The sequence below is a fragment of the Ascaphus truei genome, chromosome 1 (genome assembly GCF_040206685.1).
Source record: "Ascaphus truei isolate aAscTru1 chromosome 1, aAscTru1.hap1, whole genome shotgun sequence".
Lineage (NCBI taxonomy): Eukaryota > Metazoa > Chordata > Amphibia > Anura > Ascaphidae > Ascaphus > Ascaphus truei.
Window position 1 is genome coordinate 382,740,936 of NC_134483.1, and position 26,620 is coordinate 382,767,555.

Genomic DNA, 26,620 nt, shown 5'->3' on the forward strand with positions numbered 1-26,620 from the left:
CGACAGGTTCACCCATTTCTATTTAACAGATAGCTACGTTTCTTCTATCCTCGGGAACAATTATATAAGTAGCCTTGTATTTATACTGCCTATGCACCAAAATCTCACTGAATTGCAGGGAATCAGCTGCTGCTGCTAAGCCTTGCGCTCTCCAGGGGAAGCTACAGTAATATTCCCAACAACCACCTCAGTCAGTTACTGACTGATAAATCCCAGCCATGGGGAGAGGGCCCTAGGAGGTGAAGATGCCCCCGCTAAGATATCATTTTATTTTATGTTAGATAAATCCTCCAGGTTTACGTGGTGTTAACCTCTGTTGCTAAGAGATCTGTGATAAATGTGATCGAGCGAGAGCAGGAGAGACTTTTCTTTGTTAAAATCCCAAGTTAATGATATACCTCCCCAAACAAACGGTTAGACAAAATATGGAGAGACACCTGTGCACAAAAAGGAACACAGCAGAGATATCTGGGATATGCTAAGTGTATTTAAATTACTCTCTCCCACAACTAAAGTCTCCTTACATTCCTGTATTAACTATAATGGAGCTCTGTGTTAGAGGGAATACCTCTGTTGCATATCGTTAGCAATAACACATTTTATAGTTAAAGCAATGCCATTTCCTTCTGAAAACAGCACTTATCAATGCATTAGTTTGAAGATACTTAAGTCAAGAACAGACCTCTGTGGATTTGAGCCCAAGTGTTATATTTTGAGACTTGCAGTAAAAGTAAAAGTGCATTTATTAAAAGTGCAGGTCAGGGAGGTCAACGGCACATGGAGTCGATAGTGCAGGAGTAAATCATTTAATAAGGTGCTTCTTTCTAGAGGGAAATTTTCCAAATGTAAAAATAGAACGAGAATTTGGCTGAAGAATTTTGCGTATAAGAGAGAGCCATACTGTAGGTGAGAAGAGATGAGTGAAAAAGGTTTAAGATGTGAATGTTGTAGAGGTTAAAGGTGCAAAGATGAGACATCCTTGGCACAAATGTAAGTAGGGGTCTAATTGTAGAGGTTAAAGGTGCAAAGATGAAAAATCCTTGGCACGAATGTACTGTAAGTAGGGGTCTAACGAGAGAGGGTTTAGATATATGACGATGCAGAGGAGACTTTAATGAACGGTGCAGAAGTTTGTCGTTTATACAGTGTAGAGATTAATGGAAGACAGAGACATTTTCAGCAGATACTGTTGTAAATGAATAAAGTTACTATTTTTAGCCAGCACTTAAAATTACAGTTAGACTGAAAGTTTGATGTTTCAGAGTTTCCTTTTATATGATTTACTTTCAGCTTTTTCCTTATAATTGAGACCGCTTTATTTGAAGAAATGTTTGAATTATACTGGGCTTATTTAACCCTTTCTGTACTGAAAGACATTGCTTGTAGTCACAACCAGCTCCCAGAGACGTGAACGGATGAGATGAATGCGACCCCTAGAAAATAAGCAAACAAACTCATGATGTACCCTGTATGTCATCAGGGCCCTTGGTCTGCCAGCCCTTCTGATGGACAGGGTACGTCATGAGGGCAGCGTAAGTGGTAATGTGCACATTCCGCACTCTGCCTAGATACTGTATGTTTGGTGCCTACTACCCAAATGCTAGTCATATTAACCAGATACCATCATCACTGATTGAGCATGAGAGTCACAGACTATTGGAGAGTAAACTGTATTACGAGAAATAGTGAAGAGGACATCCATGTAGACCCATGATTCAATGATTTATTCTTATTGACTCCTCTAGGTAGCCTGTGTACCATTGAGCCACTATGGCATTTTAGACATTTCTCTCTTTTATTATTGTATTAGTTTTTGTTATAGAGATGTATAACAGCTCTTTCTCCATGCCCAGAGGTTGAGTGAATTCACTGTGTTGTTTTGACAACTATATAACACTGATCCAATATTCTTGTTTGGTATCAATTGATCTGCATACATACATTATATATTAATTCATTATAAGTTTAGCACTTGGATTATATGAAATTCCCACATGTCTTGTACTGCAACTCTTGTACTACAACTTAAATAAAATAGTATTTGAATGTTTTCAAACTTAAACTTTAAAAAATGTAACATTGATGACCGTAGAAGGAAATCTGCATTTTAAAGATGCATCTTAAATGAATAAATTAAATTTGGTGAAATACATTTTGACACAGCAGTTGTTTCTTGTCAGTTCAATGACTTTGAATTTGGGATATTTCTTCTGGCAATAAATGACATGCTTCAAATGATAATCAGTTTTACTCACAGCTGCTTTTCAATTGAATGCATACCATGCAACTGAGTATCGAAGTCCTTTGACTTGGAGGTCTACATCATATAGATATATTATATATCTTCTAAGTATCAGCGAATTTTGCGATCATATTACCGACTCCATTGGTAATAGCATTTAGAAGAAACATTTATAAAGAGGTCAAATAATAAGTATTTGTAAAAGACACACACCCTCTCTGTACCTTTTATTTTATTTATTTATTGCATGAGGACATGAATCCCAGGATTTCTAATGGATTTTTGTAAAATATTATTCTTCATTTATATTTCGGCTTTTAACCTGTATTGGTCATTGGCCTATTTTTAAATAGGCCAACTTCCCGTCACATCGCCATCCCGTCACTCGCCATCCCGTGCTTCATTTTATAGCAGATGAACATGCTTCCTTGATTTACAAAATCTTCATTGGACTTTTATCAATTTGAGTTGATAAAGGATTACAATCTGTCTTAACATTTTAGGAAATGCATAATAGAAAAGGTAAAGAAACCAAACAGTCTATAACTATCAATAAATCATCACCATCTCATGTTGCTCTGAATCTTGCAGAGAAATATAACAGTTGTACTGTGCATTCTGCTGTCAGAACATCTATGTATTCAGTGATTTTTTTTTTCCCAGTTGGATACACCATGAACGATCTCATTTTTGAGTGGCAAGAGCAGGCACCTGTACAAATTGCAGATGGACTCACTTTGCCGCAGTTCGTTCTAAAAGAAGAAAAAGATTTACGTTATTGTACCAAGCACTACAATACAGGTATTTAAATCAAAGCACTGTTCCCTGCAAATTCTAAAATTTAATTGACATGTAGTCAATAAATATACATGTAGGTCAACAGTGTAATTATCTAAACTGGAAAAAGCAGAATGTCCTCCGGTGCATAGGCTCAAGCAAATTATGTAGACATAGAAGGAAGTACGGTAGAATGGAGGAGGTGGTGAGCGCACATATGAAATAGATATATAAAGATATATGACACAATGTCAGTCAGGCAATGTTCAACATAGTATTGCTGTACAGTTTGAGTAAACAGGGGAAATAAAGTAGTCAACATAATATGCTGTTTAATCCTTGTGGACAAAATACATAGTGTACCCTCTATAAAATAGAAACAAATGTACTCAGACAATGCCACTTCATCAGAGATAATATAATGCATGATTTTGACATTGTCATAATATTATACAGAATACTGTATGTTAACAATAGTTACATTTATATCTTGTGTAGTTACTAATTATTTGTGTTTCTCCATTAAGGAAAATTTACATGCATAGAAGTGCGATTTCATCTAGAGAGGCAAATGGGATACTACCTGATTCAGATGTACATTCCTAGTCTCTTGATCGTCATTTTATCATGGGTGTCATTTTGGATCAATATGGATGCAGCTCCAGCCAGGGTGGCTTTAGGTATAACTACTGTGCTTACTATGACAACACAGAGCTCTGGGTCCAGAGCCTCACTTCCTAAGGTACGGGAGACTACTTAAAGATGCATTTAATATTGTACAAAGATTGCTACTAAATTGGCCTGTAGACCCGATCAGGATGTTTGCAGTTTTATTCATCCCGTGAAATTTGACTTACTGTATTGAGCATGAACTTTCACAATCATCAACCATGAAAATAGGGTGGTAATACCCATACTATCTTGATAATTATTTTTGTGAACATTGGGCAGAGCATTGAAAAAACAAAAATAAATCGCAGTTGGCTTTTGATTTAACACTCCAGATTAAATCAATTTATGTTTTACTTGCTAATAACTTGAACAGTCAAAAGCTCCTCTGGCAATAGATCTGTGTTATATGTGAGACATAGGTTTAAATTACTTATTAAATGATTTAGCTGCATGAGAGTTACTTTAAATGCAAGAAACATGTCCATATCCCGCAATTAATTGTAATACTATGTAATTGCTGAATTAAAGAGGCAATCCAAGCTGCATTTAAAAGAAAAAAGCCTTTGATTATTTTAATCGAAAACAAATTAACTAAACTGCTGATCGATTAGTTTTCCATGATCAATCAGCAAATATCCTGTCTCCGAGTGTTCACTAAATGATTGCCTTTCAGTTTCCATCAATCCTTGTCAGTGTAACTCAGTAGCTACAATGTATTATTATATTACTAAGGTAACATTATCTTTTTCAGTTTCAAGGGCTAGGCAGTGTCACCTAAATAGGCTGTAATCTTCCTGACCTTTTACATTTCCTTACATAGAGCAAAATTACACCTTTTAGGTAGGGATGGACAAAATTATCCAAAATGCAGTCATTCAAATGTTTATGTTTTTTCCCCCAATTTTTTTTCCTTGCGAAACATTTTATTACAGTAAGCCACAGAATTGTATGAGCTTTCCATTCAAAATCTGTTCTCTGGTGTAAAATCCGTAGACGGATTGTTCCACTTTCAATCCGTGTGAATTAGTGCAAAACTGCCATTGGATACAATCCGGACTCATTTTTAAGAATCCAATCCATGGACTCCGCAATTCGTGCACAGATTCACCGACGATTGCAGAATCCGCCATGTGGACTGTCAGTGAATTGCCCTTTTTGATCCTGATTTTGTGGAAATCTGTGGACCAAAGGAACCGGCCGATCCGAGGGGGATCCAAATCTGCAAAAATAAATTCACATATCTATAATAATAATAATAATAAGTTATTCATAGGGATTTTATACTGTTAGACGTTTTTTGTATGTGTACAAATATTGATATCTTTACTGGACACATAAATTGTTCACATAAGAAAATTACTGGTTCAGCTTTAAAATCTTTAAATATCTCAGCTACATTTATATTAACAGATTTTTTCCATTAATGTACTTCATAGGTGTCTTATGTCAAAGCAATTGACATTTGGATGGCAGTGTGTCTACTCTTTGTTTTCTCTGCTTTACTGGAGTATGCTGCTGTAAACTTTGTGTCAAGGCAGCACAAAGAACTTCTGAGATTCCGACGCAAGAGAAAGAAGGATAAGGTTTGTAAAAGCCCAATGTCATATCATATCATACCATTCCAATTTCAGATTTTATTTTGCTACCATAGTTTTGGTTGACTATACAGTAATAAAAAGAAAGTTTAAATGAAAAATAATCTAGTTGGAAAAAAATAAATAATTGAAACAATTTCATGTACTGTATATCTTAATAATCCTGACACATTCCGTTAACTTTATATGCTATTATTTTGTATTTAACAAATAATATAATACAGTAATTGCATAAAATCTTTCTTCGTTACTGTCATACTAGCTAATGTTGCTATGATGAATACTTTCAATGACAACATTTTCTCCTAATTTTCTATAACAAATCTTTTTGTATTCTATTTTATTAAGTGATAATATGCTCTAATTGTGGGCATACTCACTAAGGGTTTAATAACAGAGTAACTGTAATGGAAACAATAGAGTAGACACAGATGTAAGCAAGCATTATTACCGATGTTAAGGCAATCAATCAATGACAGACATATCTGTATACATGTGTTCAAGATATAACACGTGAGTTCTAATTGTTGTCAATGGAGCTGTGTAGTTTATTTGGGTAAATATTGCAGCAGCATTAACGCAAAGCATTCTAAGTATGTATAGATATAGGGTATTATGAAAAGCGTGAATAAAGGAACAAATCTGAGAATCACAGAATAAAAAATGCACACATTGAAGCTTCCTTCTAAATAAAACTTCCCCATCAAAATATTGGTCTACAAGCCATATTAATACCAAAATACTACGTCCACACCCCCTATATGAGGTGGCGAGTGCGTCATTACATAAGCGTATAAGATAAACAAAATATGAATATGAGAACATTGAGTTAATAACATAACTGTAAGATTCATACTTAAATGTATTATACAAGCCAGTGACCTTTTCTCTATATACGTGATTTCTGGGAAAGGGTGTATTTGACCATGAGAACCTCCCCCTAAATGTGAGAAGTGGCTGTTATCTATATTTTATTTTCATAACAGTTCTCCCATCTCCAAGGTCTTGTGGTTAGCTGAAAGGCTTATTATCACAAAAACTTAGGAGCAGAAAAAGAAGAAAAAAATGTGTCTTTTAAACCTACCTTTTCATACCAACACTCATGCAGACAATATACAAAATGGATGACAATATCAGGCACCTAAGATGGATGCTGACTAAAAATGGCTGCTCAGATCCTAGTGCTGTTTACGTCAGACTCCCCCCTCCTCCTTAAACCATATTCTCAAATTTATCAGTATGTATAGATATATATAGGTAAGTATGCATAGATATATATATAAGTAAGTATAGATATAGGATAAAGGGGGCTATGCACTAAGCTCTGTTAAGTCATTTTAAGAGTGCAAAGTGCTCTTAGAACGTGATGTTCCGCCGAACACGATTCACTAAGACACGCAAACAGGCACTTTGCGTTCTTAAACGGACTTTTTCCTGGAAATTTTTCAAAGTCCAACTTTGCTCGTACGATAACCTGTTTGCGCTCAATTCTGCCCTTCTCCGGGATTCACTAAGCTACGCAAAGTTATCGTACGCGAAAGTTGCGTTCAAAAAACGTCGCCAGCTCAAGGCAGGTGATAAAAAAGCTGGACTTTGAAAAATTTCTTTGTTTACATTTTTGCAGGCGCAAAACCCATACAACAGGCCAGCGGGTGTCCCCGGCTGACCCCGCAGGGGTCCCCGAGGGAGGCCGGGGGTCGCGCGGGTGTCCCCGTCTGACTCCGCGGCCATCCCGGGGTCCCCGCGGGAGTGCCGGGGTACCCGCGGGCCTGCGGTACCAATGTTGTGCCTACAAAAATACTAAACAATATTTCTAACTAAATACACCCCCTAACACATACTGTACAGTAAAATAATGTGCAAAATAACTATTATCCAGATATGGATAATAGATTATTTGCCCTTTATTAAACACTGCATTAGCATACCTAAATAAAGTAAATAAAAACAGTAGCCAGCTAATCCAATGAATACAAGCAGTAACAACATCAACAATGAATTAATTAAACCATTAACCAATGAAACCAATTTATTCCTAAACCAACTCAAAATGAATAGTAACAGTAGTCAATCAAACCAATGAATTACTACAACATTAATGAATGTAAACATTAAAAGACAAAGAAATACATTCAAACTATATCTGAAATAACCATAAAACGCATTAGCTAACATAATACAACATTAACTACAAACAATCGCAAACATTTTATTACATTAAGCAGGAAAAAAACAAACAATCACATCCACATAAGAAACTGACATTAAAAAAACCAACAGCAATACCAAGCCACAAATGCCCCCCAAATATTGTCATAATAATATATTAATCTGTACCCTAAGTGGTACAGATTAATATATTATCAGTCAATGTGCCTCCCCCAAAAATATCAAAACACACATCCAATGAATAAACCTGTAAAAAGAGTCATTTACAAACATTCAATATATTACTTACCATTAGAAGCGGTGGCCCTCCGACTCCCGGGGAAACAGGAAGCTCACGTACCTTGAAGGCCTCCAACAGCGTCCGATGCCATTCACCATGAAGATCCGGATCAGGTACCCAAATCTTCTTTTTTCTTTCTTTAATCACCTTCTTCTATCTTCATCTGTCACCATTTGTTGATCTTCTTTATCTTCTATCTTCATCTGTCAATCCAAAAAACCCCATGTTAAGTCCCAACCAATGTTGTCTCGTCGTCTTCTTGGGCTCAAATGAGGCGTCACTGCCTTAAATAGGGCTTGTGACGTCACATTTAGCCTCAAAATGGTTAACAGCCACCTGATTGGCTGTTCAAACCATGTTCCGACTTTAATTTTTTTTTTTACATGATGTCACTTAAAGGGAATGATGCCAGCCAATCAGAATGGCTGTGCTTCATTTGCCTTTAAGATGACTTCACTAAATCCAAGATGGCCGGCGTCATATGGTGTTTCAGCCAATCAGAGTGTGGAATTGGTTCCCACTATCTGATTGGCTGAAATACCATGTGACGCTGGCTTCGGCACGTCATCTTAAAGGCAAATGAAGCACAGCCATTCTGATTGGCTGGCATCATTCCCTTTAAGTGACGTCATGTAAAAAAAAATTAAAGTCGGAACATGGTTTGAACAGCCAATCAGGTGGCTGTTAACCATTTTGAGGCTAAATGTGACGTCTCAAGCCCTATTTAATCAGTGATGCCTCATTTGAGCCCAAGAAGACGACGAGACAACATCGGTTGGGATTTACCATGTGTTTTTTTTGGATTGACAGATGAAGATAGAAGATAAAGAATATCAAGAAATAGTGACAGATGAAGATAGAAGAAGGTGATTAAAGAAAGAAAAAAGAAGATTTGGGTACTTGATCTAGATCTTAATGGCAGATGGCATCGGATGCTGTTGGAGGCCTTCAAGGTACGTAAGCTTCCGGTTACCCCGGGAGTCGGAGGGCCATCACTTCTAATGGTAAGTAATATATTGAATGTTTGTAAATGTCTCTTTTTACAGGTTTCTTCATTGGATGTGTTTTTTGATTTTTTGTGGGAGGCACATTGACTGATAATATATTAATCTGTACCACTTAGGGTACAGATTAATACATTATTATGACAATATTTGGGGGGCATTTGTGGCTTGGTATTGCTGTTGGTTTTTTAAATATCAATTTCTTATGTGGATGTGATTGTTTGTTTTTTTCCTGCTTAATGGTAATAATATGTTTGCGATTGGTGTTTGTTTGTAGTAAATGTTGTATTATGTTAGCTAATGCGTTTTATAGTTATTTCAGATATTGTTTGAATGTATTTCTTTGTCTTTTAATGTTTACATTCATTAATGTTGTAGTAATTCATTGGTTTGATTGGTTAGTGTTACTATTCATTTTGAGTTGGTTTAGGAATAAATTGGTTTAATTGGTTAATGGTTTAATTAATTCATTTTTGATGTTGTTACTGCTTGTATTCATTGGATTAGCTGGCTACTGTTTTTATTTACTTTATTTAGCTATGCTAATGCAGTATTTAATAATGGGCAAAGAATCTATTATCCATATCTGGATAATAGTAATTTTGCACATTATTGTACTGTATATGTTAGGGCGGAGGGGAGTGTTGTGTATTGATGTTTGTTAAATCTTTTTTTAATATACATGTGTTTCATAGTGTAGATGTGCTTGGGTTCTCCGGAGCTGAACAGCATTGGTTTCAGGTCCGAGGACCTCCTGCTTCAGAAGATACAGGCCTCGTTATGGGGTGCCGGTATCCCCTGCACTTTCAAGCGTCCGCGTCACGTGACCGGGACATTGAAATTTTGCAGGGGATACCAGCACCCCATAACGGGGCCTGTATCTCCTGAAGTAGGGGGTCCTCGGACCTGAAACCAATGCTGTTCAGCTCCAGAAGACCCCTGCACATCTACACTATTATTAAAATGTATTTATTTAGTGTACTATCGCCTGTAACTGCCTTGCATGGAGATGCAGAATATCCATGCAAATGTCACAGGCGGCTTATTTTTTCTATCAGCTAGCGTACGGGAAGTTTCAGTGTGCTAGCAGAGGGAAAAAACCTTGCAAGCTCGATAAGCCAGTTTTGGGCACGTCCAATAGAAAATGGGCTGAGGGCCTTAGTGAATCGCGCCGCCGGCTTCATTTTTTATCGGACGTGCTAATTTTTTTCAGCCCGGTGCAAAAGCTCGGAACTTAGTGCATAGCCCCCAAAGTATCTGTTGTCTAAATTTAGCATAGGTTGAACTTGATGGACGTACGTCTTTTTTCAACCTTAACTAATATGGAACTATGTAACGGGATTTTTAATGTCTGTTACATCTGTAAATAAGTTTGATGTTGAATAAAATAAGATTTATGTTAAAACATTTTTAGAACATATGGTGGGTTTTTTCTTCCAATAAATTGCAATAGTGCTGATCCCATTTATGTAAATATGAGTTTCTGCGTCGCACTTCCAGATTGGCACTATTACAGTTTAATACAGTAAATAGCCCCCATTTTGTTTCATTGTCAAAGTATTAAATGAGAGGTATAGATGAATGTCTCACATTGGCAGGTCCTCCTATTTGTACCTTTAATGACAACAATGTTGTAGTCATAATAGTGTAATGAAATATATAGAAATACATACATTTCTTGAACTTACATATAGTACAGTATAACCATAAAAATAATTTTTATTAATAATGAACAATTTTACTGTTTAATTTTGGAAACTCAAATGGGATCCAGATCATTGTTTGACATATCCCCTTTAACTTTCAGCAGAAGACTAGACAAGTTGGTATCTTTAGGCAAATGTGTAATTGAATTTAGGAATTTGTTCACACAGTTAATGTACTCTACATTACAAACCTCTACTCAAGCAGAAAACAAAATTTGATCTTTATTTATATCAATTGTATTAATTTAGTAAGTGCATAATCTATACTTGGCATTTAGAATGTTTAAACAAATGTTATATCAATCAATTATAGTAGAACATATTCTAAGGGGCCTACGCACTCAGTGTTCATAAGTGACTTATGAAGGCCTTTAAGGCTAAAATGCCTACTGGTAGTCAGTAAGCCTTGATAAGTCAGTGATAAAGGGCTGAATCGCAACATTTTACTCTCATTCAAAAAACATCACTGGGCGAGTGGTGATAAGCTCTTATCACTAGGTTTTAAAATGTGTGCAATTCTAGTAGCCTTGATAAGGTTATGAAGGCTTATTGATGCTCTAGAATGGTGAATTTCTCCAAAAATCCTCACGCCAGGAAAAATTGGTGTGAAGCTGGGGAGAACCAGCAGAGAAGGCGGCGAGAGAAGACTTAGAAAAAAAAAAGCATTTTTCGTGCATCAGATTGATGCCGGGGGTCTCTGGATCTGATACGCATTAATACCAGCACTGGAGACCCCCGACATCAATCCGATGCAATAAAAATGCATTTACAGGCAACTTCATTACCTTAGCCAGTAACCGTGAAGGCAATGAAGGCGTTATGGAGTGCCGGTATCTCCTGTGCATTTAAATCCCACGGTCACGTGACGCGAGACATTTAAATGCATAGGAGATGCCGGCACCCCATAACGGGGCCTGTATCTCGGGAAGCAAGGAGCCCGCGGAGCTCAATTCAACGCGGTTCTTCTCCGGAGACCCGCTGCTCATGTACACTAGTAATACATATTTTCTTAAACCCTGCGATCGCTGGAGAGATATGCGCAGGGAGAGGTGGCTCTCTCTGTGCAGCTCTCTATGCAGCTGGGCCAGATCGCTGCAGATGCATAGGTGAGACCTTTTGATAGAGGCGAATATCGAATCACCAATCCCCATAAGTTTTGGTCAAGGAAAGAGGCCTATTCTAGCAGCCTTCATAAAGTCTTTGTGAATACCATGATAAATACACTGGAAAAAAACTACGGCGTAACAGGCCTGACGATTTTTTTTATGAACGCTTAGTGCATAGGCCCCTAAATGTTATATAGGATTTACATGTATTGTAACGCTATAAAAGTACAGTATGTAACCACATGCTGTATCCTGCCAGTACAGTAAATGGCATGGGAATTTGTACTATAAATAGCAGGTTACAGCTCAACCCCGGAGCTTATAACGTGGTTTGAGCGTGGACCCCGAATTAAAAAAAAAAAATGTAAACATTTTTTTTGCACACTGCACACTGCACACTGCACACTGCACACACTGCATACACTGCATACACTGCATACACTGCACACACACACACATAGCACACTGCATACACTCACTGCACACTGCATACACTCACTGCACACTGCATACACTCACAGCACACTGCACACACTGCACACACTCACAGCACACTCACACCACACTGCACACACTCACAGCACACTGCATACACTCACTGTACACTGCACACACTCGCACCACACACCACACACTATACAGCACACAGCACAGCACACTGCATACACTCACTACACTCTGCATACACTCACAGCACACTGCACACACTCACAGCACAAAGCACACTGCACAGTGCAAACACTCACTACACACTGCATACACTCACAGCACACTGCACACACTCACAGCACACAGCACACACAGCACCAGCAAACTACACACACTCACAGCACACTGCATACACTCACAGCACACACAGCACCAACACACAGCACACACTCACAACACACTGCACATACTCACAGCACACACACCACACACACAGCCCCCCTACCTTTGGTGTCACAGCCCCCCTTTGGGGGCATCATGGGGCTGCTGGGGGGGAGGAATGGTGCAAGGCAAGGGGATCGGCACGAGGCTTGGGGGTTGGTGCAGGGATTGGCGCGAGGCTGGGGGGGCAGTGCAGGGATCGGCACAAGGCTGGGGGGGGCAGTGCGGGGATCAGTGCGAGGCTGGGAGGGAATAGGTGGGGGGGATCGGTGCGAGGCTGGGGGATAGTTGCGGGGATCCGTGGTTGGCTGGTGTGGCGCTGCTGAGGGGAGTGCGGGAATGCTGGGAGAACTACTGCGACTCCAGTTATAGCGCGGTTGGATCGGGTAGCCCATGAGGACCACGCTATAACGGAGTTGAGCTGTATTTGGAGCACTTGCATTTTTTTCGCACATAAAGTCATTAGTTGAAGCTTCAATAATACAGAACATGGTACTATGGCACGTAAACTCCAATTGAGTCAATGGGAGATTTTCTGCAATTGTACTCTGATGGTCATTCTAAATATTTAATAAATAAAATAACACTGATAATGCAGATTTTGGGTGCGACAGTGGTGCAAATTGCTTCACTTTTGTGTTGCACCTCTTTGCACAAATCCAATGTACTAACTTTGTCACAGTTTTTGCCCCACTCCTGTATTTTCTGCCTGCAACTGTGTCAAATGTAAGAACATTGTAAACAAATTTGATAAAGGTTCTTAGGCACAGAAATATTTTATGCAGATTAGACAGAGAATGAAAATGATGGGAAGAGGCAGAGAATTTAATTTGAACAATTAAATCATGGGTATCTGAAACTCCCTTCTCCTATATAACACACCTCAAAAATCTACAGTAAGCTCGTACATCTGAGGCCCCCACTTAGAGCAAATAACCTTGATACATTGGCACAAAACAGTAGGAAAATACTTTGCAACAATTTTGTTATATAATTCCTTAAAATACTACTTGGGAAAGACATATGAAACTCTCTCACAAGTTTATGAAACTGGTACATTTTGGACTTTTATCGCTCTCAAAATTTGGCGAGCTAACTAATGATATATTGTAAATTCTAATGAGAAAATTCCTTTGAATTCAATGATTTAGTGCAAAAAGAGAACAGATACCGAGAAATACAATCTTAGCCGATTGGAGTTTGAAGTTGGTAGAGAGTGAGTTACTGCGCTGCTAAGGAAAATTGTATTGCAGGCAGCTGGTGTTTGATGATGTTGGATTACTGACTAACTTTACAAAGTGAGGGGGATGATCAACAAGTATCAATCTCTCTAAGTATGCAAGGGCACTATCCAGCTGCCCCCAGCAAGGCCCACTGGTGTCATTACTACAGTATTTGGGGTCTTGACTATTAATACCCATTGTCCAATTGGCCACTCAGGACTGGGGGAGACAAGGAGTGAAACAGAGAATCCTGAACATGTTTCTCAACTCTCAACCTCTCTGTGTGCAAGCAAGGTGCAAAGGCAGGCCTGCCGGCCGGCAGGTCCCAGCAACACCTGTTACAGTGCCTATTAGAGAACTATCAGTTTCCTTCCAAGACTGAAAAATGGAATGGATGTTGAACTAGCTCTAGCAGCATTTATACCTGTTAAAATACATAAATATGTAGCTGATGTTATTGTACCTATAAACACAATGGATGTGTTAAGGCTACTGTGATATTTAACGCAATAAATACCACAGCTCCATATGAAAACCATGTTAATTCATGCATTCTCTTTAGCGCACTCATTATTTTCTACATTATTCATGGTATGTATAGGGGTATTAGTGTCTGCTACATCTGTTTTTGTGTATATTGGCAAGTATCGTAAAATTTTATGTCAAAATGGTTGAATATTTATGTTGAAAATCTTCATGATCACTTTAGTGAATATATACATTTCCTGAAAAATTAAAATGCTAAATTATAAAAATGTTAAAATAAACAAAATACGTTATAACTAATCCTTTACCAAAGGCTTATGTCATTGAAGCAGCATTAACCCCAGAAGACTATATAAATGTAACTCACATAATGTTAGTATCTTGACCAGGAGAATATCTTGCTCTTTAAAAATTGTCAGCAAAACAATATACAGATGTAGCGGCCGTTATCCGAACATTTCACGGAGCTATTTTTGTGAACTCTGCTGTATTCCACTCAGCATTCACTCATTATTCTTCCATGAATGCTGCCGTGAATGCCGCCAATCACACCGGTAATCTGCTACAGTTAGAGGATTTATGTATGGCTAAGGAGCCTCAGAAAGGACTTCTTTCCCATGTACAGTATGAACTCGTAACGTTAATCTTCAAATTACTCAGATTTTAAGACAAAAACACCTGATAAAAACACTAGTAAACACGCGTCTAACCGCAGGAAAGTTTGAAGAAATCATGCGGCACGACCTGGGAATGCCCTAGGAATACAAATCGTGAAATGTTCAGATAATGGCCGCTGCATCTGTACTGGTTTTATTTTTGGTTTGTTTTGTTTTCTATCTGCTACACACTGTTGGTTTGAAGGCAATTGTTACCTGTAAAAAATTGCCCTACATCTGTTATAACTGCAGAATGCTTTTGTATTCAAGGCAAATCTATGCTTTATTGTTTTGCTTTTGCACTATGTATAGTTTATTCAATTTACCGTATTATACATTATTCTCAAATGTTTTGCCTACTTCATAGTCTAATTAGTCATGCTTTTTCTTTATTTTATGGCTGTTATAATGTTATAACCAATTTTAATTTGTCAACACAATGTTTACTGCTGCTTGTTGCTAATTGTATAATATATTGGTCAACTCGGCTACTTCTATTTTATATAGTATATTATAGATTTAAATGCTTTGCAAATCTTGTAATCTGTTACCAGTTTTTTATAGTAATAAGTATCATGAATTTAAGATGTTCAAGTACATTCTGTGCATTCAAACTGGCACAGCATTTTTAGAGAAATAAAAAATGAAGGCGGGAAGGAATAGGCGATGTATAGCACATTATAGTGTGCCATTAGATGACTCTCACGTATATATAATGTTTAACTGTCAAATGCAAATGTACTGTAGCTAAGAAGTTAACTTCCAACAAAACAATAACATGAACAGTAAAAAGAAGGAATTGTGCACACAGGGCCGATACAACCACTAGGTGACTTATGAGGTCGCCTAGGGCGCACATTTTTTGGGGGGCAGCGGGAGCGGAAAGGGGCGGTGGCCACAGGGTGAGGAGGCAGATGGCTGGAGCGGAGCAGGGTGGCAGAGGACAGCAGGCGGCAGCGGAAGAAGAGGACAGAGGATAGTGGAGCAAGGTGGCAGAGAAGAATGACAGGGAGGAGTACGCCCCAGCAGTGCAAACAAGTAGTCTTCACTGAATTCTGGTGTCTTCCGCTGCTACAGCGCAGCTCTTCCCAGTCATCCTACTTCACTCCCGCTGTACTCCATCCTCTTCTCCTGCCACCACCTTCCTCCCCTGCCACCCCCTGCTCTATTCTTGCATCCTTCATCCTCTTCTCTTGCTGCCGCCCACCATCCTCTTCTAACGCCCTGCTCACTCCGGCGGTTTTCCATCCCCTTTTCCACCACCATCTGCCGTCCTCCTTTTCTGCCACCCTGCTCCACTCCTGCCATCATTTGTCCTCTTCTCCCACTGCCACCTGCAGTCCTCCTCCTCTGCCAGCCCTGCCCTCTCTCTAGCAGTGCCCCAATTGTATCTAGTGACAGCCTGGTCACATGATCTTCCCCACAGAACTTTGTCATATTAATATGCATATGCATTCTACTGACTGCAGAATACTCCTCTGCAACCTTTTAGTGAACCCCTGAGACGAATCTTCATGGATCAATCACAGGAGAACGATTGGCAACTTAACTAATTGCTTATCATTGTGTGGATTGTATTGATGCACATATTAAAGGGGGACAAAAAACAGCAGCTTGGACTGCTGCTTTAACCCAGCAGCCCTTACTCTTAAAGAAAACACTCTATACTTAACACACTATATATACATTCATGTGAAAAAGAAAGTACACCCTCTTTAAATTCCATGGTTTTACATATCAGGACATAATAACAATCATCTGTTCTTTAGCAGGTCTTAAAATTAGGTAAATACAACCTCAGATGAACAACAACACATGACATATTACACTGTGTCATTATTTATTTAACAAAAATAAAGCCAAAATGGAGAAGCCATGTGTGAAAAACTAAGTATACCTTATGATTCAATAGCTTGTAGAACCACCTTTAGCAGCAATAACTTGAAGTAATCATTTTCTGTATGACTTTATCAGTTTCTCACATCGTTGTGGAGGAATTTTGGCCCACTCTTCTTTACAACGTTGCTTCAGTTCATTGACGTTTGTGGGCATTTGTTTATGCACAGCTCTCTTAAGGTCCAGCCACAGCATTTCAATCAGGTTGAGGTCTGGACTTTGACGGGGCCATTGCAGCACCTTGATATTTTTATTTTTCAGCCATTCTGTTGTAGATTTGCTGGTGTGCTTGGATCATTGTCGTGTTACATGATCCAATATCGGCCAAGCTTTAGCTGTCTGACAGATGGCCTCACATTTGACTCTAGAATACTTTAGTATACAGAGGAGTTCATGTCAACTCAATGACTGCAATGTTCCCAGGTCCTGTGCCTGCAAAACAAGCCCAAATCATCACCCCTCCACCACCATGCTTGACAGTTGGTATGAGGTGTATGTGCTGATATGCTGTGTTTGGATTTCTCCAAACATGGCGCTGTGCATTATGGCCAAACATCTCCACTTTGGTCTCGTCTGTCCAAAGGACGTTGTTCCAGAAGTCTTGTGGTTTGTTCAGATGCAACTTTGCAAACCATGCTGCCATGTTCTTTTTAGAGAGAAGGGGCTTTCTCCTGGAAACCCTTCCAAACAAACCATACTTGTTCAGTCTTTTTCTAATTGTACTGTCATGAACTTTAACATTTAACATGCTAACTGAGGCCTGTAGAGTCTGAGATGTAACTCTTGGGTATTTTGCAATTTCTCTGAGTATTGCACGGTATAACCTTGGGGTGAATTTGCTGGGATGTCCACTCCTGGGAAGATTAGCAACTGTCTTGAATGTTTTCCACTTTTGGCTAAACTTTCTCACTGTAGAATGATGAACTTTAAATTGTTTGTAAATGGCCATATAACCTGTTATGCGGTTGCTGCCCGCAGACCATACTCGTCCCTTATACTGAGGTGGGGACGTATATGAGCACTCACCCGCAGCAGGAGAGTGTCCGGAGTGTGGTGTTTTGGCGTTGCCAGGCCAGGTGGGAATAGGTGTAGCAATACTTGCCGGTACCGGTACAGAAGAGACAAAGTCATTGCCGTTAGCCAGGGTCAGGGAGAGAGAAGATCCGGGAGCTCGAGGTCCAAGCTGTGGTCGAGGGATGAGAGAAGCAGCAAGGTCAAGTGGGAGCCAGGGTCCGGAGCCAGAGAGGGACGTCAGCCAATCCGGGTCGCAACCTGAATAAACGAAGAGCAAAGGTAGAGCCAGAATAGATGTCTGCAAGCAGAGACTATGTCGAGCAATGTGAAAGTAGTACAACAGGCATTAAATAGTGCGGCTGACCAATAGGAAGCGGAGGCAGGCCTGGAGGAGCACGAGGAGCTGTTCTGGATTGGTTACCTTGATAGGCAGACAGGTGAGCAGCTTTGGCACTAAGTAAGATCCTGTATGTGTGTTGGGGGTGTGGTCTCACAGCAGTGAATAAATTATCTTCGCCTGGCGCACGCTCTGTAATGTTTGAGAGCACGAGCCCAGGACAAATGGCAGCCGCCTGAGTGTGGGGTGCCTGCGGAGCAGCGGTGGCCCATCGGGGACGACAGGGAAGCCCCAGATCCACGGGGACCGGATGGGACCGGCGGCGCAGATGTCCCACGGCAGCGGGAGCCATAGAGTCGGCCTCAGGACGATTCTCCTACGGTTTGGATGGGAACTTCTTACGGAAGCGTTGAGAAGACCTGGTGCATGAATGTCTTTAAGTGGTATCCAAGACCTTTCTTCGGGTCCAAAGCCCTTCCAATGGACCAAGAATTGGACCTTACCCCTCGAGAGACAGGAATCTAGTATAGCTTTGACCTTGTACTCTTCGTTGCCCTGTATGATCACTGGATCTGGTTTAAGAGTGTGGTCCGGAAAGAGGGGACTGTAGATGAACGGTTTAAGAAGAGATGTGTATAAAACATTAGGAATTCTCATGCTTTGAGGTAATTGAAGATGGAAGGCCACCGGGTTTACCTGCTCCATGATAGGAAATGGGCCCAGAAACCTAGGTGCCAATTTAGGGGAAGGGGTTTTGAGGTGGATATTCTTGGTAGACAACCAAACCTTATCCCCTGGCTTGTAATTGGGTGCAGGTCGGCGACGATGGTCAGCCTGGATTTTTGAAGTCAAGGAGGCCTTTTGAAGTGCCAATTGAATTCTAGCCCAAGAGTCCTGTAGGAGGGAGATGTGTTCATCCACAGCTGTTACTCCAGAGGAGATATTGGAAATAGGTGGACGAGCCGGGTAGAATCCGTAATTTATAAAGAAAGGCGTCTCACAAGTGGATTAATTCCTGGAGGAATTAAAGGCGTACTCAGCCCAGGGAAGTAATTCCGCCCAGTCATCCTGGGAGTCAGAGAAGAAGCACCTTAAATACTTCTCGAGAGATTGATTAACCCTCTCAGTCTGCCCATTAGATTGAGGGTGATATCCTGAAGAAAAAGAGGAAGAAATGCCCAGTCTTCTGGTGAAGGTCCTCCAGAATCTGGAAACGAATTGAGAGCCACGATCCGATACGATGGATGTGGGAATGCCATGGATCCGGAAAGCTCTTTGGAGAAAATATCGGCAAGGGCGGGTGAAGAGGGTAATCCTTTGAGAGGAATAAAATGTGCCATCTTGGAAAACCGATCCAACACTACTAGAATGGTGTTCATGCAATTCGACTAAGGCAATTCGACAATAAAGTCCATGGATATGTGGGACCAGGGGCGTTCCAGGATGGGGAAAGGCAAAAGGAGACCTTGGGGTCTCTGACGAGGAATCTTATTACATGCACATACCGGACAGGCCTGAGTGAATTCAAGGATGTATTTGGCGATATTGGGCCACCAGAAGGTGCGATGGATGAGATCCAAAGTTTTCTTGAAACCCGGATGTCCTGCCGAACGGGAAGTGTGCCCCCATTCCAGAATCTCAGGAATAAACTTGGGCTCCACGTATAAGGTGTCCTTCGGGATCTCGAGATCGCTAGGAAGGTGTTTTTGAGATTTGATGATCTTCTCCAGATTCTTGAATGCAGCGACCGTGAGGATCTTTTGCTTGGGAAGGATAGACTTGGTAGTTTTCTCCGGTCTCTCTTCAGAAGAATATTGTCTAGAGAGAGCATCTGCCTTGACGTTCGTGGTGCCGGGAATGTAGGACAAAATGAAATTAAACCTGGAGAAAAATAACAACCAGCGGGCTTGGCGGGGGCCTAAGCGGCGGGCATTCTTGATGTATAAAAGATTTTTATGGTCCGTGAAAATAGTGAATGGCTCTTTTGACCCCTCCAAATGATGCCTCCATTCCTGAAGGGCCAACTTGACGGCCAAAAGTTCCCTATTGCCAACGTCATAGTTCCTCTCAGCTGGGGAAAACTTCTTAGAGAAAAAACCGCAAGGTTGAAGTTTATCCTGGGGAGAAAATCTCTGGGATATGACTGCTCCGGCCCCGCAGTCCGAAGCGTCTACCTCTAGGGTGAAAGAAAATTTGGTGTCCGGGTGTCGGAGGATGGGAGCTGGGACAAATGCTTGTTTCAATGTTTCGAAATGTTCCGTGACTGCCTCAGGAGACCAAGACCAAGGATCAGCTCATTTTTGGGTCAGTGCCGTGATCGGAGCGATGATGGTGGAAAAGTTACGAATAAACTTCCGGTAATAATTGGAAAACCCTAGAAACTGCTGAATAGACTTGAGGCATTCCAGCGCATTCCCTGTGAGTAGGCTGTACACATATGCCACTTTCTTACGACCAGTAAAATACTGCTGCGGGGCCATCTCAAACTGGATCTCGCATTGATTGAGAAAACTACGACAGGCGTGCGGATCCCCCGCGTATGGCTTAGGTGCCGGGATCTTCGGGCCGGAGATCGCGGCGGATACCAGTTCTGCCGACACTGGTGGTGCGGCCACAGGTGGTGTCTGAAATGAAAGGTCCTGTACCTGTTGAGTGAGGAGAGCCATCTGATCAGTTAGGGCCTGAACTTGTTAATACATGGTCGTCATCATGGAGGCCATATCAGTCTGGTCTGCGTCTTGTGGGCTCGACATAATGTTACGCCGGTGGTGCCTGCAGACCAGACTCGTCCCTTATACTGAGGTGGGGACATATATGAGCATGCACCTGCACCAGAAGGAGTGTGTCCGGAGTGTGGTGTTTTGGCGTTGCAAGGCCAGGTGGGAATAGGTGTAGCAATACTTGCCGGTACCGGTACAGAAGAGATGAAATCGTTGCCGTTAGCCAAGTTCAGGGAGAGAGAAGATCCGGGAGGTCGAGGTCCAAACTGTGGTCGAGGGATGAGAGAAGCAGCAAGGTCAAGTGGGAGCCGGGGTCCGGAGCTAGAGAGGGACGTCCGCCAAGCCAGGTCGCAACCTGAATAAACGAAGAGCAAAGGTAGAGCCAGAATAGACATCCGCAAGCAGAGTCTATGTCAAGCAATCTGAAAGTGGTACAACAGGCATTAAGTAGTGCGGCTGACCAATAGGAAGCGGAGGCAGGCCTGGAGGAGCACGAGGAGCTGTCCTGGATTGGTTACCTTTAAACCCCTGACCTTACACCTGCTATACAGACCAAAGTTTCTGACTGTCTCTCTGGAATATCATCCTGGATGGCCATTCGCCGACAGAAACTTAACATGGCAAAAACAGAGCTCCTTAAACTTCCTCTCAAACCTGGCCCTACTACCTCCTTCCACATTACTGTTGGAAATACGATCATTCACCCAGTAGCCCAAGCACGCTGCCTAGGGGTCACACTTGATTCCTCTCTCACATTCTCCTCTCACATTCAAAACGTTTCTAAAACTTGTCGCTTTTTCCTCCGCAATGTCACAAAGATACGCCCTTTCCTCTGTTACTCGTCTGCTAAAACTCTGACTCAGGCCCTCATTCTCTTCTGTCTCGATTACTGCAACCTCCTGCTATCTGGACTCCCTGCCTCTCACCTGTCTCCCCTACAATCTATACTAATTGCTGCTGCCAAAATCACTCTACTCTTTCCTAAATCTGTCTCCGCATCTCCCCTCCTGAAATCCCTCTCCTGGCTTCCGATCAAATCCCGCATCTCACACTCAATTCTCCTCCTCACTTTTAAAGCTTTACACTCCTCTGCCCCGCCTTACATCTCAGCCCTAATTTCTCGCTATGCACCATCCCAACTCTTGCGGTCTTCTCAAGGATGTCTTCTTTCTACCCATTTTGTATCTAAAGCCCTCTCCTGCCTTAAACCTTTCTCACTGACTGCCCCACACCTCTGGACTGCCCTTCCCCTCAATACCCGACTTGCACCCCCTCTATCCACCTTTAAGACCCACCTTAAGACACATTTGCTTAAAGAAGCATATGAATAGCACTGTGGATAATCCTGGACACATGAAACATAAAGCTTGGCCCCCTGCAGACGCACTTACTTGAATTCCCTCCTACTGTCTCTATACATTCTCCTACCTACCAATTAGATTGTAAGCTCCTCGGAGCAGGGACTCCTCTTCCTTAATGTTACTTTTATGTCTGAAGCACTTATTCCCATGACCTGTTATTTATATTATTTGTTATTTATATGATTACAACATGTATTACTACTGTGAAGCGCTACTGCACCGACACACTTTATTCGAGCAAATACCCAGTATGTACCTGGCAGATACCTGGAATGCGCCGATCCTCACCTCTGACAAGCCCCGTTGCGTTTGCCTTCCCAGCCTGGGTTCATGCCTGGCTGACGGGCGGCTGATCTGTTAAATGATAATGATTAGGATTTAATAGGCTGCAATGCTTCGCGTGTCTACCAGATGGCATAAATTCATGAATTGTAATGCAGTATATATATATATACTGTGCAGTATTGCAGCCAGCGGGAATAAAATGCTTCAATCCCTGCTTGGAAAATACCTCAATGCACTCGGGCAGAAAACAGTCACAAACCTCAATACACCCGGGTATACCCGAATTCGTGGGACTAGCCGAGCTCGAATAAAGTGTGTCGCCAGTGTATGTATATTTATGGCGCTATATAAATAAAGACATACTACTACTACCTTGATAGGCAGACAGGTGAGCAGCTTTGGCATTGAGCCTGCATGTGTGTTGTGGGCGTGGTCTCAGTGCCAGAGCAGTGAATAAATTATCTTCGCCTGGCGCACGCTCTGTAATGTTGGAGAGCGCGCGCCCAGGACAAATGGCAGCCGCCTGAGTGCGGGGTGCCTGCGGGGCAGCGATGGCCCGTCGAGGACGACGGGGAAACCCCAGATCCATGGGGACCAGATGGGACTGGCGGCGCAGACATCCCACTGCAGCGGGAGCTGTAGGAAGTAAGGGGGGGGGTCACGTGCGACTGCCGTGACCCCTGAGTCCTCACATAACCCTACCCAGATTGATGGGCAGCAACAATTGCTTCTCTAAGGTCATTGCTGATGTCTTTCCTCCTTGGCATTGTGTTAACACACACCTGAATGCTCCAGACCAGCAAACTGCTAAAACTTCGGCTTTTATAGAGGTGGTCGCACTTGCTGATGATCAATTAATCAAGGGCATTTGATTACCAGCACCTGTCTGCTACGTAGCATCTTAATTCCTATGGAAGCAGAAAGGGTGTACTTAGTTTATCTAGGCAGGCGGGCGTTCGGGTGGTGTACGGATGAACCGTGGGAGCCAGAGGAACTGCAGGAGGCATGGGGAGGCAGTAAGACAGAGGCAGAGGGGCCACAGTGGTGAGTGCGGGAGGCATGGGAAGGCCGGGAGATCGCAGAGGGAGGGCGAGCAGGAGGCATGGGGAGACAGCAGGACAGAGGCAGAGGGGCCATGGGGGTGAGTGCGGGAGGCATGGGGAGACCGGGGGATAGTGGCGGGAGGGCGCACAGGAGGCATGGGGAGGCAGCAGGACAGACACAGGGGGGCCGCGTGGGTGAGTGCCGGAGGCATGTGGAGACCGGGGGATCGCGGCTGGAGGCCGTGCAGGAGGCATGGGGAGGCAGAGAGTACTTACTGTGTCTTGGTGGAAAAATAATGCCGCTCATGAGGTGCAGGCTCATATAGAGCCTGGCCGCGCGTCCACAAAGCCTGGGAGCGTGTGCCAATCAGCAATCAGGTAGGGGGATTGTGTTTTTTTTTTTCCAGTGAGAGCAGGGAAAATTTAAAAAAAATAAAAAAACACGTGCACTGCTTGGGCCAATAGGAGGTCGCCACAATGTCAAATCCAGTCGCCCGGGGCGTGTGGGCGACCGGATTTGTCGAACACTGTACATATATATATATATATATATGTAGATAGAGAGAGAGAGAGAGAGAGAGAGAGAGAGAGAGAGAGAGAGAGAGAGAGAGAGAGAGAAAGATTTGTGTGTGTGTAGATATGCAATACACAATAAATGAGGACGCTGCGCTATTTTCCCTTATATTAATCCCAGTGTCCAATGTGGAAGCCACTTAGGCCAATAATATAGCCATCACTGTGTTGGAGCTCTTATCTCAAAATGGTGTGTAGTTGCATTGCAGGCATGTTAAGTGTGAAACATTTGTGAGGTTTTTGTAATACACAAAGGATACCCAGAAGATGTGATAAAGGGCTGTAACAGCCTGACAAGTAGCTTGATCATCTCTTTTTCTCTGTGTGTAAGAGATGTGTATCTTCTGCTGTCTCTCACTTCCTCTCTGCTTGGCTAGCAGTCTCCTACAAGCCTCCTCTTTCACCTCTGTGAGTGTCAGACTGTATCTCTTAACCCCCTGTCACGGTCACCTGGGCTGTCTCTCTGTGTGCCTCTCAGACTGTTAATACCTATCTCTGTTTTTGTCTCACTGACAACTGGTTTCTTAATTCTATCCATTTTTCTTCATAGCCAATCCCATATCTGCTGTCAGGTGATGCCATGCAGATCAGGGGCAGTATCTCTTATTCCTTATTGCAGCATGTGATAGGTGGAGCAGATTCATTCTGTATTGTCTACAGTATACATATATTTGTAGCAGGGGATATAGCCATATATCATAATTTATCGTAATTAAAACTGACACTTCCTATGGAGAACATAATTATTTTATCACCGACATAACAGAATTAATCCTCATAGGAACTAATGAAATGCCAACCACTTATAACCATTACATATTTTAGAGCATGAGCACCTAATTGCATGTGTAATAGTCTAAGAACTTTTGCCAGTTTTGCTACAGAGATTAAACAGAAACAGATTTGCCCTTAAAAATAATGAGATGTTTACAGCTCTTTTTAAAGCTTTTGCTATTTAATGTATAAAAATCGCTGAGTTTATGTAATAAATTGTACTAACAATTTATGTAATAATTATGACAGTGCTCATCTCGAATCAGGAAGCGGACCCGCAGGGCTGAGTTAGGGATGCAGAAAAACCAACCAGACCCAGGGACAGAGTGCATTGAAATGTCCCGGTCACGTGATGCGAGACATTTCCACGCATAGGAGATACTGGCACCGCATAACGGGGCCTGTATCTCGGAAAGCAGGGTGTCCCAGACCTGAAACCAATGCGGCTCTGCTCCGGAGACCCCCTGCTACATTACTTTAATGTTTAAAATTAAATATCTAGTAAGCACCAATACACAACCTACCCCATGCCTCCACATACTGTAAAACCAATATTTATTTATTTTACACACAGGATAAATACCAGAGGACAAATACCACGGGTGTCTGCAGGCCCCACAGTGCGCCCACGGGGTGCCCACGGGTGTCTGGGGGGCTCTGGGTGGTCCCACTAGGCTCTGTGGCCTCCAGGTGGTCCCTGAAGTTTTCCGTGGGCCCCAACGGGGTCCACGGGTGGTCCCCGTTGGTGTCTGGGGCCCCCGGGTCATCCCCACAGGTGTCTGGGGGCCCTCGGGTGGTTCCCACGGGTGTCTGAGGGCCCTCAGGTGAGTCCCAAGGGCCCCCACAGCTATGTGGCCCCTGGTTCTTACCCACAGGTGTCCTCTGTGAGTCCTCAGGTGGTTCCCGTGGGCATCCGGGGGTCCTCCGGTGGTCCCCGTGGGTCTCCGCTGGCCTGGGATACCAATCCTGTATTTAAGAAAATAAAACATGGCCTACATTACAATTAATACAAACGCCCCCCCCCACCCCCACCACCCAACACATACAGTACAGTAATGGACAAAATAACTATTATCCAGATATGGATAATAGATTATTTGCCCATTATTAAACACAACATTAGCCATGCAGCATAAATAAAGTAAATAAAAAACGCTCTACTTACCCCTGGCAATGTGAAGGGCGCCCTTGGCAACTTACTGCAGGTCCATGTCTTCAGTTGCCAGAAAGCATACAATATAAATACAATCTAATGGCCCCTAGCCCCTTAATCACCTTAACGGTTAATAACCGTTAAAGTAATTAAGGGGTTAACCCACCCTGACCAGCTACCCACCCAGGAGGCCTAACTACCCCGGATCCACTATACCCACCCTGTACCTATTGATTGTTATAGTAGTACATCATATCCATATAATACGGCATAATAAGCTACTATAGCAGTCAATGGGCACCCTAATACAAAAGCCTGACTATCCAAAATACTAAATAATAAAACCTACAGTATACAACAAGCACCTAAACCCCCAAACTGTAAAATTAAAACCTCTAGCCAACCAATCAATTAAATAAATAAAACCATGTAAATCCACAATGAATCCATGATGAAGATCCGGACCAGGTAACAAAATGCTTCTTTCTTCATCTGTGACCATTTCTTTATTTTCTTTATCTTCTTTCTTTATCTTCTTTCTTTTTCTTCATCTGTCAATCAAACCCCTTGTTAAATCCACGATGTTGACTTGCCGGCTTCTTGATCTCAAATGAGCCTTCACAGCCTTAAATATGGCCTGTAATGTCACATTTGATTGGCAAATGGTTCTCACGCCTG

The 26,620-nt window shown here is 42.1% G+C and overlaps 1 protein-coding gene across 2 annotated transcripts in view; it reads left to right on the forward strand.

Annotated features, from left to right (window-relative positions):
- The window catches only part of GLRA3 (glycine receptor alpha 3), a 212,274-nt gene that overhangs the window by 170,371 nt on the left and 15,283 nt on the right, over positions 1–26,620 (forward strand). For both annotated transcript variants that reach the window (XM_075611143.1, XM_075611154.1), the window contains exons 6-8: positions 2,906–3,043; positions 3,547–3,761; positions 5,128–5,274. In XM_075611143.1, the coding sequence (XP_075467258.1) occupies positions 2,906–3,043; positions 3,547–3,761; positions 5,128–5,274 (500 nt within the window). The remainder of the gene's footprint in view (positions 1–2,905; positions 3,044–3,546; positions 3,762–5,127; positions 5,275–26,620) is intronic.